Source organism: Hippichthys cyanospilos, chromosome 21, assembly GCF_059441005.1.
Source record: "Hippichthys cyanospilos isolate Australia breed blue-spotted pipefish chromosome 21, RoL_Hcya_1.0, whole genome shotgun sequence".
Classification (NCBI taxonomy): domain Eukaryota; kingdom Metazoa; phylum Chordata; class Actinopteri; order Syngnathiformes; family Syngnathidae; genus Hippichthys; species Hippichthys cyanospilos.
In genome coordinates, this window is record NC_142389.1 from 12,329,291 (window position 1) to 12,347,622 (window position 18,332).

An 18,332-nucleotide genomic window follows, 5' to 3' on the forward strand; every position below is an offset into this window, starting at 1 on the left:
AGGGTTAGCCATGGGTCCTAAGATTGCTAGTGATATTAGAGTAAGAAGATGATTTATACGGAAACGAAGCTGGAGATAGTCAAGAAATACGAAGCTAGCCTAGCCTAGGCAACCCTTACTAGGGAATCATGGGAATAAAAAGTGCCACTCAAAGGAAAATAAATCCTTTCTATCATTTTTATTTATAATGTTTTCTGATTATATACCTGTATATCAGTGGTCCCCAAACTTTTGATCACCATGAACCGGTCAATGCCTTAGATTTATGATGCAGAGCATTATGATGGTGGGGGGGGGTGTTGCTGGCTGCTCTAAAAACCACATCATCCTTCTCACTATGTATGTGATATCAACGTCGCAATCAAGTGGCCGAGACCGTGCTAAATATTGTGCTGACAATGCTGCGCTATTGTTAGCTTAGCACAGTAACTACGGTTTAGCAGCTGTTAAATGAACCAAACGCTGCACATGCCAGTTGTCCCAAGTTCTTGCTTCCGCCTTTCTACAAGCCAGGTGAGTGCTCTTGCTTGGCTCTGTTTCGTATTGAAAGCTCAGCTGGCATCGCTCCCGGCCGCAAAGCGGCCGCCATGATTCATTCCTGCCCCCTGCGTGAGCCGTTGAATGTTCCCGAAGTTGATTGGCTGTCGCGAAATGAGAAAAAAGTTACATGAACTTTTCACTTCACGCAAAAGGCGAAATTTCGCTTCTCGTGACTGCGCACGGCCATTCGCGTCGCTCCATTCGCGTTGCCCGACGCGCATTCGCGCGAGCTCCATTGACTACAATACAAAACTCTCCGCTTTTTTGCCTAGTGTGCGTTCGGTGTGCATGTAGCATTAAACTAAATCATCTCTAAAACATTATTTCGGGTGCAGCTCACGCGGCCCGGTACCAGTTGATCCGCGGACCTGCTGTATAATATATACAGTATACATATCACTTACTATACTATTTTTGCACCAATTTTTAATATGTATGATCAATTTTGATGTTTTTACCTGGGGTTCTAAACACATTAGCTATTTAACCTAGGGTTGGATTGCCTGCCATATGGTGAATCAGCCTTACGAGCCCAACCGCGGAACGGATTAATCTTGTAACAAGGGGGGCCACTCGGTGTCCATATATATATATATATATATATATATATATATATTGCAGACCAGCATTTTAGTGACAAAAGCAGTGATCTGTTTATAGACATATAAAAGCACATTGACCACCATGTTGTCGCGCACACTGATTGCCATGTTGGATGTGTCGTAAGGCAAAAGAAATGGTGTAAAAAGGCGACAAAATAATGCCGCGGGCCACGTAATGTGCAAAAATTAAAATAAAACGTAAGGCTGGGATATCGTAAACCGGGGGTCCACTGTATATACAGTATGTGTATATTGTATAAACATATACATTCATATAAACGTACTTCATGTGTGTGTATATAAAAGTTCCAACACCACTTGAAGGCCTCCTCCTTTCCTCCTCCCGCTAAACATGCGCTTGGCCGCCTTGTCCTTTATTCTGACACTGTGACTTTGTGTGGGAGGGTGTTTGATTCAGGATTAGTATGTTCAGGCCACTCTTCCTCCACGTGATCCCATTCTGTCACTGCTTTTATGTGTGTGTGTGTGTGTGTGTGTGTGTGTGTGTGTGTGTGTGTGTGTGTGTGTGTGTGCGTGTGTGTGTGCGTGTGTGTGTGTGTGTGTGTATGTGTGTTGCATAGGTGCGTGTGTGTTTTTATTTTTTATTTTTTGCTGCATTTGGTTGAAGTTATGGTAAGGGTTAGGATTAGGCATTCTATGACTATCATATGGTTAAGGTTAGGGTTAGAGGCTAGGAAATGCATTATGTCAATGGGATGTCCCCACTATGATGGAAAAAAATCCCATGTGCGTGTGTGCGTTGTGGTGGGGAAGGCGGGAGGAAATAAGGGTCAGCACCAGCACCGCAGCACCTGTTTGTGACATGGTTTACAAAGCTTATATAGTGTTCCCAGTTCTATTTATAGCAACATAACACTCGTTCAGTACGTAGGCGGAATGTGGTTTCAAAGCACATCGTTCATTGTTACCTCAACCAAGGAGGCCATGGGGAGGGGACAATTGCATTTAGGTCTGGCTCATTTAAGACAATGTGCTTGCAATGATTGTACTGGAAATGAGGTAGGTAATTCAGTGGCAAAAATTCCTGTATTTGCAGGAGGGCATTGGTTTGACTTCTTTTGCCTTGGTGGAGGTCTGTGCTCCGAGTTTGTTAGTCATGTATTCTGGAGACCATTTATCAGCTTTTAAAGGGGAAGTTACATAATAAAAAAATTGTGTTTGTGGAATATGAGAAGAACCACAGTTTGCATCCATATTTGGGGGTGGCCATTTTGCCATTTGCTGTCGCCTGAAAATGACATCACAGTCACTCAAAGCTCAGGTAAACACCAATAATAACTCGGCTTGCAAATGTCACATGATCTAACTCCGAAAACGGGTGCGCCGTGATTGGGCATTACCTGAGGCCAAGCAACTGTGATGTAAATTTTCAGCTGACAGCATGTGACACCAGAGATAGCTAAAAATGAATGGATTTTGCTGCTTAGTTCATATTCCACTAATGTCATTTTTAAACTAACGGAGCTGCATTAAATTATAATATATTATTGTAAAGCAAATTTTTGGCCGTGAGTCGAGATGTGTGCTTGTGTATGTGTTACTCTATATAACCGTAGATACGTGTTAAACTGTACAAATGTATGTGTGGGGGAATGTATGTATGTATGTGTTAAAATGTTTGTATATGTCTCATGAACATGTACGTGTGTGTGTATGTGCCCATGTGAGTCTATTCATTTCAGTAAAATGGCCCATGAAAAGCCCTTAACACAGCGAGACAAGGACACGTTGAATAAAGCAACATGAGTCACAGTTCAAACTGTCTCACACTTGCCGACACACTCACCCGTGAACGGGTGTTGTGTGTGTGTGCGTGTGTGTCAGCCAGTTCATTAACATGGTCTTTGCTGCATTAAGGCGGACCCAATTAGCTCAAACTGACATACGCTCATTCAAGAAAAGGCAGCAGGCAGTGGAAGATACACAATGTATGCAGATCGACCCATCCCATTGTTCTTGACGGAAGAACATGGGAGTAATAGCTACAGTCTAATAGATCACAGTTAAATACCATCAATGTGTCACAATTCCAGTGCAGACTGTCAAGAGAAGTTCCATTATGACTGTGCTTGACTCCATCCTTCTCCAGTGTGCTGCTCTATAATAAATACTAGCTAGCTTTATAGGGACAAAAGCAGAGTTGTACTCCGCCTTACAGAATAACCAAAAAGAATCAGAATTTTATTTATGAATTTTCAAAGTGTGATTGAGAGCGGTGTGATTCCGTCGCTCCACCACTGGGATTTAGGACAGCATCTGGCTCATCAGTCAAATCGGCGCTAATAGATTAGGGCTCGTTACAGTCATTACGGTGACCAGCTGGATGCTGAGTGTCCAGAAAACTTTTAGCTACAGATTGACTGATTTCCAGGAAGAGCATATCAAGCTCCTTATGAAATTGTGATTATTTATTGAGGATTATCAGCATTTGTTGTTTAACTGCTTTGGGAGTGGAGTTGAACTAAGGTGAAACATGAGTGCCCTAACCCTAACCCCATGATCCTGCAGACTTCTGTTAGCATCTGCTAGCCTTTGACATTTTGACCTTTGTTTTCAAGTTTTTCAACAAATGTTGAATGGGATTACCTTGGAATTGACTTCACGTATCCTCGTGTTTTCGAATACACACTTATGGATGGCTTCACTTTACATGTTACTAGTTTGGTGAAACGCTAATTGAAATCTATTAGCTGTACTAATAAACTTTGTATGAAGAATTATTGGAAAAGGAAAACTCTAGAGCAGTGGTTCTTAACCTGGGCTCGATCGAATCCCAGGGGTTTGCGGAGCCTCCGCTGCGGTAGTAATCAACGTGGTACTGTCGTGATAGTACGTCGTGTGATTTCTTTAATATTTTAATCCATATTCTAACTATGTTGAGCAAAAAAAAAACGAATACATACGAAATGGATTCACATGTATCACAGAATGTGATGGGAGTCAGTGTCCTATCTGTATGACTTGGAATGCTGAGTTGAGCAATTCTAGCCTTGCACTGGCAAAACTAAAAGAACACTGCTTGAAGCTACATGGAGATGGGGAATACAAGCACACAACGCTTGCTGAATTCAAGGTGAAGAGCCAGATTTGATTAAAATGCCACTCTGCCTGCTCTTGGACTCGTACCCATGAACAAACCGTTCCTCACAGCATCGTACAAAGTTGCTTAATGATCACAAAGCAGGGCAGGCCACACAAACATTGGTGAAACCATATGCATTAAAGACGGTGAATCGGATACTCGAAACAGCACCGGTAAAAAACTTCAATTTGAAAAAAAATCATATTTTTCACTAAAAAAGGGTTCGGTTAATACGCATATGAAAATAGTGGGGTTCGGTACTTCAAAAAAGGTTAAGAAGCACTGCTCAATATAAAGAATATACATCACCATATAAGACTGGGAATAGCAGGAAAAAAAATCAGACACTGTTTTTCTAAGTCATTCTACTAGTGTGCCGAATTGTTTGCCTGAGTAGAAAAAACAGCATATTAGTAGATAAACACTAAGATGGCTGTGAAATATATTGAAAAGAAAAAAATTGTACATTTTTCTTAAATCCATTTGAAGAATGTACTGCAAATAGTAAAGCAATAGTGAGATGCGAAAGGACGGTGTTATATAGGGGACTATATAATGAAAAGCAAGGGATTCTGAACACAGCTACTACTTCATTTATTTTTTTCTTTTTGTTAAAATTTGTTCGTCCCTGCCTCGGGTCTGCACTCTGAGGAATGCTATTCCAATTTTCGTCTGACACCGGCTATCATCACGCTTCAACTTTTTCCTCATTAGCAACATTTTCCCACCTTTTGAAGCGCTGCTCTTCTTCCTCCACCACACTCTCTCTCTCGCTCTTCCTGATGAGGATTTTTTTTTAACCTTCCTGACTTTGTTTCCCTTTCCTCTTCCTCTCCATTCTTTTTAGCCCCCTTTTCATCTTATAAGGTTGGCAGTTTGTCCCCCTTTTTCCCTGCCTTGTCACGCTATTCTTGATCCTGCAGTGGAAGTAAATCACAATGAATACGAGATGTCTGATGACTGTACTTAAAGGGACATTGTGTAAGATTCGACAGCTTTTCATGACAGCCAGCAGGAGGTGCTGCATTTACCATTGTTCGTAGTTATAACAAACATGGCAGCCTCCAGAGAAGTGCAGTATAAAAGTAATATATTATATATAATATATTATAATAGTAATATAATGTAATGATAACTCAACCTACAATTATATTTAAAACATACCTTTGGTCATTAAGAACACATTTATTTGCAAGTTTTTGAAATTTATAATCATCTAATTTTTTCCTTTTTAATGAAAAACGGTCTAAATCTTACACAATTTTCTGATAATGTTTGTGACCTCATTTAATGTCATTGAACTAAAAAAACAGAACTAAAAAAACAATCTACTGAATATCACAGTTGATGATTATGGATTTGCCCTATCGTCTTAATATTAGGTGTTTTGCCACCTTCTTGTGGCTTCTATATGCCAATACAATAGTATACAATCCATACAATGATGGCTATTTTGAGACGCCACACCTTCCCCTTACACTACCGAATGGAAAGAAAATAACAAAATAAGACGTCAAAATACATTCTTGGCATTGAATGAGTCACGGTGACCTTAAAAAAAAATGAAGCGTTTTTCAGTTCTTTGTGGCTGATTTGGCCTTTTTTTTTCAATTGAGTTCACAATGTGAGCTAAGCAATGGGTTGTAGTGTTTTGATAGATAAAAGCCTAAGGTAATACAAGCTAGCTTTTAGGTTTAGCGTAAAAGTCTTTGCTCACACTCTGCACTTGGGCAATCCAACTTGAAACATATCAAGCACAGCTGTTGATTGGTTTAGAACACAAGCTGCATTCGGAAATTAACTACATTTTGCAAACATCAAAGTGAATTTCCAAACGCGGAGTTCAGCTAACAAAAGTTTGCTTTTGAGTTGATCAAAACTGGTACTCTGTATACTTGACTACTTACCTGACTACATTTCATACGGTGTGTTTATTTTTCTCTTAAGCAAAGGAGTCAAAGCTGGATTTTTCAGCCATATAAGTGTACTTCTAACTTAACTCATTCCATCCCAAAGACATTTTGTTTAAAGAGTCCAGACAATCAATCCCAGGTATTTATTCATACTTTTTTTTTTCCTGGTGTTTGTCTAAAGAAAGGTCTAAAAACTAAATTATTTTAACAATAATGTGTTACTTTCGGCACTTTAGGTAGTCAGTTACTAAAGTAACTGGTCACTTCTGGCAATAAAGCACTAAAGTACTTTAGTACGATTGCTTTAGTACCTTAGTATCCAAAGTATTTAATTACTTGTCATACTCTAGTAATTAACTACTAACCTTAAAGTAATTTAATACTTTTGTAAAGTGTTAACTTGAGTACTTATTTACTCAAAGTAATCAATCACTCTTGTACTTAATTATCTTATGATTTCTTTCGTACATCATTTTTTAGTACCAGCTACGTTTAGAGGCTGCTTTGACAAAATACAAGAAAAACGGTAAAAATATAAATAAAGTACCTGGGATGGAATGTTTAGACACTTAAAAGAAAATTGTAAAAATATGTCTTTGCTATTAAATGAGTGGAGTACAGACTGTGAGTACTTTTCCCACCTTTGTACTTGAACACAGCTGGTACAACCAGCCTCACCCACTCATTGTCAAAGGGTTTTTTTTCCATAAATACACACACACACACACACACACTGTAATCTTCGTCCAGTTTCACACCATCGTCTATTCCTCCCCCTTCCTTACGTCTTTCAGGACTCCACTCGCACGTTCACAATCTCTCCCCCACCACATCCCCTCTCTCCCTTTCACACTCTTTATTTGTTCCCCTCCCTTGCAGCTCCACACAGTCGCTCCCTCCCAGTCCTCATCTGCACCTCGACCGAGTAGCACGCCTCAAGCCAGAGACGACGCCGAGCAGCGAGGGGCCAGGAGCCCACAAGAGGCTCGCTAATGCTGTCCTGAGAGGATGTGAGGGAATCCCCGGGGGGTGAGGAAGCGCCTGCGTCTCCATCCGCTCATCTGCACGCCAGTCCCATCCAAGCCAAACTTCTTTGCCCCCCGGAGGCGTGCACCCATGTGGGAAGAGGCTCTGTGGACCCGAGGACGCTACCTGCTGGAGAAGAGTGATGGGGCCGAGGGCGGCGAGGGGCCTGAAGCCCCGGGGGCCGAGGGCTGCCCGGGCTTCCAGGGAGGTGAGGCTTGCGCCCAGGGTGAGAAGCGGCAGGACTGGCTCTACGAGTCCTACTACAGGATGAGCCAGCAGCATCCGCTCATCGTCTTCCTGCTGCTCATCGTCATGGGAACCTGCTTGGCGCTCCTGGTGGTCTTCTTCGCTTCAGGGCTGGTGAGTGAGCACCGCTAAATGGGCTTTACATGCTTTCGGCTTGAAACTTTTCAACTTTTATTTGGCTGCGTCGCGCTCTCTCTTTAAATTAATGACGCCTTTAAAAAAATGATAGCGTGATTTGCATTTGTGTGGCTTTGTGGTTGCTCTTATACCTCCAGCTTTGATGTCTTTTATAGCTTATCACCTTTGATCCACTGCCTGTATTTTATGTGACGCTCTATTTATATCAATGCCGCCTAAGTTTAGCATTTTGAGAGTTTTCATTGTTTCTTTATTGCTTCTGTATAAAACATACCACTAGATGAAGCGTTATTAGCTCATTTAGGTGTCAATACATGCATATCAATTCTCCAAATCAACTCATTCCGTGCAAACCATTTTTTGACCCTACTTTACCCTCACACCTGAAAAAAAGATTAACAAATAAATACAATAAAGTACCCAAGATTGAATGTCTAGACTTTTGGAAGCTACATAAAAAAAAAATATATGTCTTCGGGATTGATTTAGTTCATATTTTACTCTTGTTCTGAGGTATATGTAGTAACAGGAGTGATAGTAATAGAGTGCCATTAACCAAGACTACACAAACGATAAAAATAAAAAGGCATAAAAATTAAAATCAGACTAAGATCAATAAAAGGTCAAAAGGAATGCATTTTATATTCATTATTGTGCTCATAATTATTATTGTGATAATGGTTACTATTACTACACAACAATGACGACGACAACAACAACAAAAATAATAATAATTAATAAGAAAATAGTTGTTATGATAGTTAGCTGCAGTAGCTGTAACCAAAATCACAATAATAATTATGGTCACTGTTATGAATATAAGTTCAAATTCCTGTATATTCCTGTATATTCCTGTATATTCCAAAATACTGTAATACTAATAATTTTTTATATATATATATATATATATATATATATATATATATATATATATATATATATATAGCATTGCTATGAACACAATCTTAAAAAGTGCTATGACAGGCAGGAAAGTATGCGTAAGAAAATCAAGGTAAAGATAGTTGTGTTTGTGTTTTCTTATATCTCTAAAAAAAAAAATTAAATATATATATATATATATATATATATATATATATATATATATATATATATATATATATATATATATATAATGAATAAATCTATGTACTTTTTTTCTGTCATTGTCATTGTAGTTTTTAACTCAATATGTATTTATTTTGTTAATTAGAATCATTACTATTTAGTAAAAATCAATATATATATATATATATATATATATATATATATATATATATATATATATATATATATATATATATATATATATATATATATATATATTGCATGGTAAAAAGATAAATAATTAATGTGGGGAGAAAATGATGAAAAGGTAAGCAATACTGTGGCTGCATTGAGTGGCATCGCTGTTTTTGTCTTGTACCATGAGCTTGTAAATCCCCATCATAATCCATAACGGAGCTGACCAGCTCGTATTAAACAGCTTTTGGCATCCATATCGTTCCATATTTGCATGTAAAATAGGCCAACTGCGTACTGTTAGGAATGAGTTTTCCCCTTGTGCTATCTACCAAGAAAATGAATCCCAGAGTCAGTCAGCAGCTCTCCTGATAACGCTAGCCTAAAGTTGAATGAACTTGTGCCGCTGCTGTCATTAGTGTGTTATGTTGGAGCAGAACGGAGCATGTTAGAGGATGTCATCTTGGGTGCAATGAAGGAAATGGATATGTGACTTAGCGTGGCGCTCGTCCGTGTTTAAGATGCTTTGGAACGCTTCGCAATTCTGTCAGATATTCACACATGCAGAAATCATTCTGCTCCCAGCCAGTGCTGCAGCACCTGTGCCTCGTTTTGTTGTTAATGTGAGTAGAGTGGAAAAGTTCACATGCTTGAACATGTGGTGGACGTATTGGACAGCAGGAAATTCTGCCAACTGCCAGCAGATGGCACTGTGCTTTACTCATTCAATGCCAGGGACGTGTTTTCACGTTTTTTTTTTTAAGAGTCTGGACATGAAATCCCAGATACTTTAAGTATTAAATCAATACTTAAGTACATTAAGGTCATTAAATCCCAGATCAATAAGTATTAAATCGATACTTAAGTATCTGGGATTGAATGTCTGGATTTTAAAAAAAACCTTGAAAATACAACCCTGGCATTAAATGAGTCAATTCATGCAATGCCAAAGACATGTTTTTGTGTTTGTTTGGTTTTTTTTCGGGTATTTATTCACGGGTGGATTTTGCTGCCTTAGTCATATTCCATAAACACAATACTAATCATAATACTGTGTTTAGACTTATTGGAGTTCAAGTCAAAGTCAAAGTCAGGTTTATTGTCAATATCTTCACATGTGCTTAACATACAAAGGAATCAAAATTGCGTTTCTCACTATCTTCTACGTTTTACATGTACAATAACAAAGCGCAGGTGCGCAAGACGAGACAATCCTAAAAACTAGATTCTTATCAATAGTAATGTGCTGTATGTTAGGGCTAATTTGCCTAGTGTTGCTAAACTAAAAACTAAAACTAAATACGAAAAATCAGGTATGGTAAGAGTACCCCAAGACAAGACATAAGTAGCAGCGTGTGACAAGACAATCCAACAGTACGAGACAAAGCAAGACAACTCTGATTGTGGTTGTCCCTGCTGTGTGCATTTGAGGTAGTTTTTATGGTTCTAAGTGTAATCGCTAGTGCAATAGAAGTATAATTATAAATAAATATGGCAGCAGCACGTCTGTGCAAATTTTGCAAGTGCATGAGCAAAGTTTGAGTTTAGGTGGGGGGGAGTCCAATGACCTAAACTTCGTCTGCCAGCTAGGTGTTTCTCCTGGCTGGGGTTGAGTGTGGGAGAGGGGAGGGGAGAGAGAGGTTGCATACAGTATATCACAGTCGATACTCATTTATCACGGGGCATTACGTTCCCCCAAAAAATCCGCTATGTAGGGATTGAACTTTTAATTTTCCCCTTTTTTTTAGTTAGTTTTTCTTGTTAAAAAAATTAATAAAAACAATATTTTTTTGTCTGATCTGACTTAAAATGACGAAAAATATGAAGAAAAATTGCGATCCAACCCTGCAATAGATAATGTCACGAATGAAATTCCGTGTACTGGGTTTTGAATTTTTTTATTTTAATTTCTTTTTTTTTTTCGTTTTTAATGAGTTGCTATTTTTTTGACAGGTCTGACTTAAAAGAAAGAAGAAATGTGACGTAATCCTGCAACAAAAAAGTTATGTTCATAAATGAGAAAGTGAAGCAATACACTGTATTGCAAAATAAAAACATTTGGGTGTACTTTCTAATAGCTTCTAACAACATTTCTCTTCATAACACTGTGGTGAATACGCTATTTTTTTAGCAAAAAAATAATTTAATGCTGTATACCATTTTTGGTTTTGCGGTTTGCATAAGAGATTAAAGCGTTTTCATTTTTCATTTTTTTTTCAAACAAACAAATAAAAAAACCTCACCACTACGGCCTAAAAATGTGAGAGTGAGAATTGATTATGTGCGACAAGCTGAGTGGATTGTGAAGTGCCACTTTAAAATGGCAAACACTGGCATCGCCAAGTGGATCAAGAGGCGGCGTGAGAGCGCAGTTCACGGCTACGCAGGCGTCGGTGCTTTTGTCAAGAGAACACTATTGTTTGGACGAAAAACAAGCTATTGTCTATGAAGTGATGCTATTTTTTAAAATGGGATTTCATACAAAGGCACACCTACTTGTTTTTTCTTTTTTTTTTTCTCGTTTTATCCCCTTTTGTGGTCTGTGCATCATGGCTGAGGTTCTCTTGTCACCTTCGTAATAGTCTTTTACCTGGGAGGGGGGGCAATCAATCTTCTTCTATTTGAACTGGATCAATAGGCAGCTATTGTATTCCCACATTGCACATGTACATGAATTTCCCTCATTACTTTTCCAATTTATCGCCATCGGACGCATGCATGTAGCCAGACGTGTTGTTATTAGTGCTGGTCAAGGACGAATGGCAGGATTGTAATTGCAGAGGGGGTCTGCAGTAGGGAAGGATATGTTTCTTTTTTTTGTACCAAAGTGAAATGAAGGAACAGCGTTCGATGGAATTCGGACTTCATGGTAATGTGGCGCACTCCACCCATTCTGTAAAAAGTTACAGTACGTGCTTGTTGTTTGGGTGTGTTTGTTCAAGGAAGTGTCTCATTTCCTTTCTTTGGCTTATCTATTACACTTTTCAGGGCAAAAATAAATCCCTTGAAATTGTTAGAGTTGCATTTGTCCACTTGTATTCCCAATATGGTGGCATGTTGATCGAATCGCAGCACAGTTTGACACATGGGAAGAAATCGATGCTCTAACTCAATAAAAAACTAAATCTAACATCATTTTCAGAACACTCATCATATATGGCTGTTTTATTTCGTTGACCACATGCTGATAAATGGAGCAGTTGGATTATGAGCAAACGCTTGGACGTTTAAAGATTTTATTAATATTGATCTCCTGCATCCACATGCAATGATTTCATCACATCATTAGGACCAGAGAGATTATGTCACTGGGATTTGATGATGATATATGACTGACATTTTCTGAAACCTGCCTCAATGTATAAATCAAGAGGTGCATTAATCATCAAATAATGTATTATGAAATCAAATGGTGGATCCCAGCATCCAAATCAATAATTAAAAATTAAAGAAAGATAATGCATTTTCTACATTGTAAGTTAGATTTTTTTTTTTTTTAAATAAACGGTTGAGAAGTAAAACATGCTTTTTTGTTTTTTTTTTAGTACAATTGATTGATTAATCAACAAGTAATCAAAATTAACCTCTAAATATTTGGGACAATCAATCATTTTGACCTAAAATTGTCTAAATGCTCAAATCGTACTTCATGAAAGCAGACTTATTACCATTGTGTGGAAAAAGACAAAAATATTTGCAAGCATCTGCTTCACACTGTAAAACAATAAAACATTTTCACACTTTTTTTTTTCCCTAATATGTTACGGACTAAACCAGCAACAAAATCAATACCCAGCGTGCCCCCGGTTTAAGTGATTAATCCGCTGTGCAAATTTGCTGTATTGGCAGGCAATCCAAACCTATGTTAATTAGCTAATGCATGTAAAATTCCAGGTAAAAACACCAAAATTGTACATACATATTAAAAATTGGTATAAAAAAATTATACTAAGTGCTACGTACATATAATTTAGAAAAACATATATTTAGAAAAAGTATATAGAAAAATCCACCAACAACTATCTAGTTTAGAAAAAAGAAAGCTAGCATTAGCTCAGATGTTTTTGCTATCTAAACAAGCTGCTCTCTGTTAAGATGCTAATGCTAACAAAATGCTAATGATGACAGAAGAAATACACGAATCTGATTTGAAATGTGTTACAACATTCCTTTCTATTTAACAAGTCAAATATAGAAGATGAATGTTTAAAAAAAATATCCCATATTTAATTGGGATTGGGGCACTGAAAGGAAATCGAACCAGTAAAATTAGTCATAGAATATCTCAAAGTTATTATATTAATGCATATTTGCCATATTCCATTGCTGCTCAGTCTCATTGTTCCGGCTTTTCTTTGCAATATAATAGCCAGATCAGCCAGAGTGAATTAAAGCGAGAGTTAATTGTCCTGTGTGCAAATGCTATGCATTATAATGCAAAGGCAATCTCATCCACTGTTGCCATATTGTAGAGGGAAATGGCTTTTTAAAAGCATCAGTTTGCAGAGTACGAAGTGCACGCGCTGGCACAAAAAGGTAGGCGCCATAATACTTTATTGGAGCGTCTCGTGTTAAAGCGGGGTCTCACTTCCATCCTCATCAGGACTCTATTGTGCACTTGAGCTGGAAAGAGAGCAATGGCGTCAGTAACCGAATCCCGCGAGACCCCACTGCCAGACCATGACTCATACTACCTTTACAGAAGCTACATTGCATTAATACACTTTGCAAGATTTCATCTCTGGAGCACTCTTTGCCTTTGGAGCCACTGCTATTCTCATCAAGTCAATACTTGTCAAATTAGTCACTGGAGGCACGACTGACAACTCTCCTTGACCAAAACTTTCTAATTGTGCCTTTGTCGGAAGGAACCTGCAGTATAAATACACTGGAACTTTGAGATATGAATGACCTGACTTAGGAGTTTTTCCAAATCTGATCTGTTGTTTAAATGGTTTGCTTTGACTGCCACAAACTTTGGCAGTTGCCTGATGTTATATTTTCCAAAAAGACACCACGTAGTTTATTGGTGCTCCCAGCTGAAGTATACCGTAAAACTCAATGTTAAGAATGAAATTGAAAAAAAAGATGATCATACAATAAAAATCGCATATCTTTGTCTGACTGTCTTCTAGGTAAAAATGTTGATGCTAACATAATGAAATGCTACTGTATTTGCAGGATAAAGCATCATTGTCACTGTTAGAACCTTCTAAGCAGTAGCCTAATTCATTTTATATTGTACAATAGAATGCCTTTATTATCATTAAATAGCTGGCATATAACAAAATTAGGAGTACTGCTCTGATTGGTGCACATCAAATAAATATTAACCAAAAATAAATTAGTTATTTTTAATGTGTACTTGTTTTGTTATGTATTTTATTTGATATTTTATACATTGCTGTTATATTGCACTTTAGTATGATATAGTATACATTTTGTATTATAAGTATATATAGTATATATACTATAGTATATATAGTGGATGGATGGATGGATGGATGGATGGATGGATGGATAGATAGATAGATAGATAGATAGATAGATAGATTTTGTACATCTGTATATATCTATATATGTATATATATATATATATATATATATATATATATATATATATATATATATATATATATATATATATATATATATATATATATATATATATATATATATATATATATTTTATTTATGACAAAAAATACCTAAAAAACTATTATGAATTAATGTATTTTTGTTTATGACTTTATCTATTACAGGGTTGCCTCACTACTTTTCTTGAATATTATAAATCATACCTGACAAAAAAAATAATTTTCATGGAGCTTTTTTTTTTAACAAAAGAAACAAAGAAACTTTAAAAAAAGGGAACAAAAACAACCCCAAAAAAAGTTCAATCTCTACGGATTTCGGTTATTGCGGTTATATTTGGTAATGTAATCCCCACGATAAATGAGGGAAGAGTGTATCGTAAAATATTTTATATTCTGCCCTTGTTTTAGAGGTTTATCTATTTTTCTTTTTCTGTTTTTTTTTTTGCTGTTCTCACTCTTTTTTTGTTTATATTAGCTGAGAGCAGGTTGTTGTTTTTTGAGTCAATGCTAGCTTGTTCATTTTTCATGGCTTGAGAGTTGATTAGAGGGAAAAAAAGTATTTTGGTAATTCCTGTGGCAAAGTTTTTTTTTTTTTTTTTTTTTTTACACAAAAATAATACGAGAGTATTCCTACTTAAGTACTGAGTAGGAGTACTTTTGCCACCTCTGCTGACATACAATTGCTTATTTGAACACAAAGAAGTTAATGGACGCTGCGAAAATTCTGCTTAGCCAAATGTTTCAAGTGCTTTAATTGGATGCTGTGTGCGTGTGTTGACTGTGTCAAAAATGCTGACTTTGACCGTGCGAGCGCAGAAGTGATGTTCTAGCACATTCTCCAGGCTCAGACCGTCTGTCTGTTCGCCGATCTGCGCGCAGTCTGTTCATCTGTTTGTGTCATATTGTGCCGGCCGCCCTCATTAGCATGCGAAAAGATAAGCCAGCGTGATATTTCAGCATTTGGCTGATGTTAACATGACATTAGTTGTCAGGTCAATGGTAAAAAAAAGTAACTGTGAGTGTTTATAATTACCTTCTATGATATTGTAGTGGATAGTGTGAAATTTTTGAAGCTTTTGTCGACATTTGTCTTTATATAATAACTTTATTCTGTGTACATGAACCTTTACTCACCCTCACAAGCTCTTGACCGAGAACAATCAATGTTCTTTTGTGTGTCTTCCACTTTAGAATAATGGCGCAATTCGTTGTCACCTTCTATCGAAGCCTTTTGCCGATACCGTTCCAGCCTTTTGCAGGTCTATAATCTTGTCAAAAGCATCTTTTGACAGCTCTTTCGCCTTGAATAAGAAGAAATTGCTTCTGAAAAAAGGGATACATAGCTGAAACCCGTTAAACTGGATTTGGCAAGTGATCTCATGAGTAGCCATGACTGACATTCAAAATTGAATCGATGGTAAAGGGCTCTTTCAACGTCTCAGGTGAAACAGCCAATCAAAAATGCATCCAGGCTTTCACTTACTACAAAATGTACATTTAGTTTCAAATGAAAAGCAGGCTGGCGTTAGTGGTGCAGTAATTAATCAACTAATCGACAACATATTGATTTTTTTTTAAATTGATTAACCATTAAAGGGACTGTGTAAGATTTTGACCATTTTTAAGTAAAAAAGAATAAATTAAATGATTATAATTTCCAAAAAAACATGCAAATAAATGTGTTCTTAATGACCAACACTATGTTTTAAATATATCATAGGTCTTGTTATCATTGAATTATATTACATGGGGGTAGCACTTCTCAGGGGGCTGCCATGTTTGTTATAGATATGATCAATGGTAAATGCAGCACCTGCAGCAACTCCTGCTGTGGGTAATGAAAAACAATCTAAATCTTACACATTGTCTCTTAAGAGACCTACAATTATCCAAATAATAAGAGAATCCTAATTGAAAACTGGCTGCTTATTGTTGTCCATCCATCCATCCATCCATTTTCTATAGCTGCTTATCCCCACAGGGGTCGCAGGCTTTGCTTATTGTTGTGTTAAATCAATGTAAGACAATTACAACTTTTACTTTTGGAAAACAATGATCAAACAGGTAATTGCATAAAAAAAAGAGATTAGATCCTATTTTTATGCAAAAAATAATCGCTCTTTGGAACCTTTTTAATATAATCTTATTGATTAATCGACAAACTAATATTGACAGATTCAGCAAATATTAATAGATTAAGTACTTGCAGCCCTAGTCTTTGTATAAATATTGAACTACTGTATTTAACTCTTTGCCATATGTAAATGTAGCTAGGAAGCAAGGCATGGAGAGTGTCTGTTGCCAAAATGGACATGGGTATCCTCAATTTGTAGCAAACCTTTTTCTCATTGACAATCATATTTAGTAGAGTTGACAACAAATCGATACTAAAAAGGTTCATAATTTTTCGAATAATCAAATTATTATTCATTCTTAGAATTTCACTCTCCAGACAGTAAATATTCTCAAATGCTACCTGATTATCATTGTTAAATCAAATAAAACATTAACTCCTTTTACTTTGGAGGAATTTTTTTTTAAATTTTTATATCATGTTTTTTTTATTTTCAGCATGGTCATTTTGAAAAAATGTTGAAAAATGTTTTTGAAAATATTGTTTTATGCATAAAATGATGGAACTTTAAAAAAAATAAAAACTATATATATATATATATATATATATATATATATATATATATATATATATATATATATATATATATATATATATATATATATATATATATATATATATGTGTGTATGTATATGTGTATATGTATATGTTTATGTATATGTATGTATGTAATGTATGTGTGTATTCTGTGTTGTACCAAAATAGCTAAATTGGTATTATTTTCTCAATTTGTTCTTCCTTCTCAGAATACCGAAGACCACCTGACCTTTCTGATCACGGTGCCGACGGCCCTTTTTCTCTTCCTGTCCATCTTCATCCTAGTCTGCATCGAGTCCATTTTCAAGCGTATGCTCCGCCTCTTCTCCCTCCTTATATGGGCATGTCTGGTCACCATGGGTTACCTGTTCATGTTTTCTGGAGGGATCCTCAGTCCCTGGGACCAGGTAAGAGCAATTTGTTTGTATCATAATATGTAAAAAATCGGGGGAAAAGTGTCAGCGGCAATCACATAAGGCTGATTATGCTTTTATTAGAGGCCTGCAGTCACACAAAGGTAAATACTGGGAGACAAATACTTTTGGGGTGGTTTTGAATGGTGCCAAATTGTTTTTACACATCAGCCTGACAGTGAGTTTTGTATGTACAACCACATGATGTGTGTGCACCCATGTGAGTCTAAATGAATTCCACATGTGACAAGTCTTAATTCGATCTGATGCTTGCAAAGGAGCAGTCAGACACATTGGTCCTCCGCGCCAGACTCCTCCTCGTTCCCTGTCTCAGGAATCTTATTTTCTCCATCTCGCACCTTGTCTCCACATATTCATCAAATCCCGTCCTCTACCCACCTGCCGCCAACACCACCCCCGACCTCCACCGGCGCTTTTCTGCTGACACACTCCCCCCCAACACACACAGACACACGCTCGGGCCCGAATTTCCTCTCCCCCCGGTGACAATTCTTTGCCTCCATGACAGGAGATATTTTTATCATCTGCCACCTGTGGGAGCATAATCAGTCTGAATTATTAATCACTCTATAGCTCATTCTCTCCATCTATCTCCCTGATATAAGCGAAAATATTGGGATACTTGGCATTAGATAAATGGCGAGAAATAAAGGGCAAAACATACAGAGCGGTGAATATCCCATGTAACAAAAACGGCTTTGACTTTCTATAAGAAAAACACAGGAAAGGGAGTGGGGAATGTAATGGGAAGAAGGAAAAAGAAAAAAAATAAATTGCAGCTCCTTCTCAGTGGGTAGGCTAGATGGTGATTACTGGAGCCCA

General features: G+C 37.1%; 1 protein-coding gene across 3 annotated transcripts in view; it reads left to right on the forward strand.

Annotated features, from left to right (window-relative positions):
* The first annotated feature begins 6,999 nt into the window (after positions 1–6,999).
* Positions 7,000–18,332, forward strand: part of adcy2b (adenylate cyclase 2b (brain)) — a 52,086-nt gene continuing 40,753 nt past the window's right edge. Inside the window, exons 1-3 of one of the 3 annotated variants that reach the window (XM_088405133.1) lie at positions 7,000–7,187; positions 7,242–7,544; positions 17,286–17,483. In XM_088405133.1, the coding sequence (XP_088261259.1) occupies positions 7,275–7,544; positions 17,286–17,483 (468 nt within the window). In that variant the 5' untranslated portion in view covers positions 7,000–7,187; positions 7,242–7,274. Of the gene's footprint in view, positions 7,545–17,285; positions 17,484–18,332 lie in introns of all 3 variants that reach the window. The other 2 variants (XM_088405132.1, XR_015864010.1) reach the window with 2 other exon arrangements.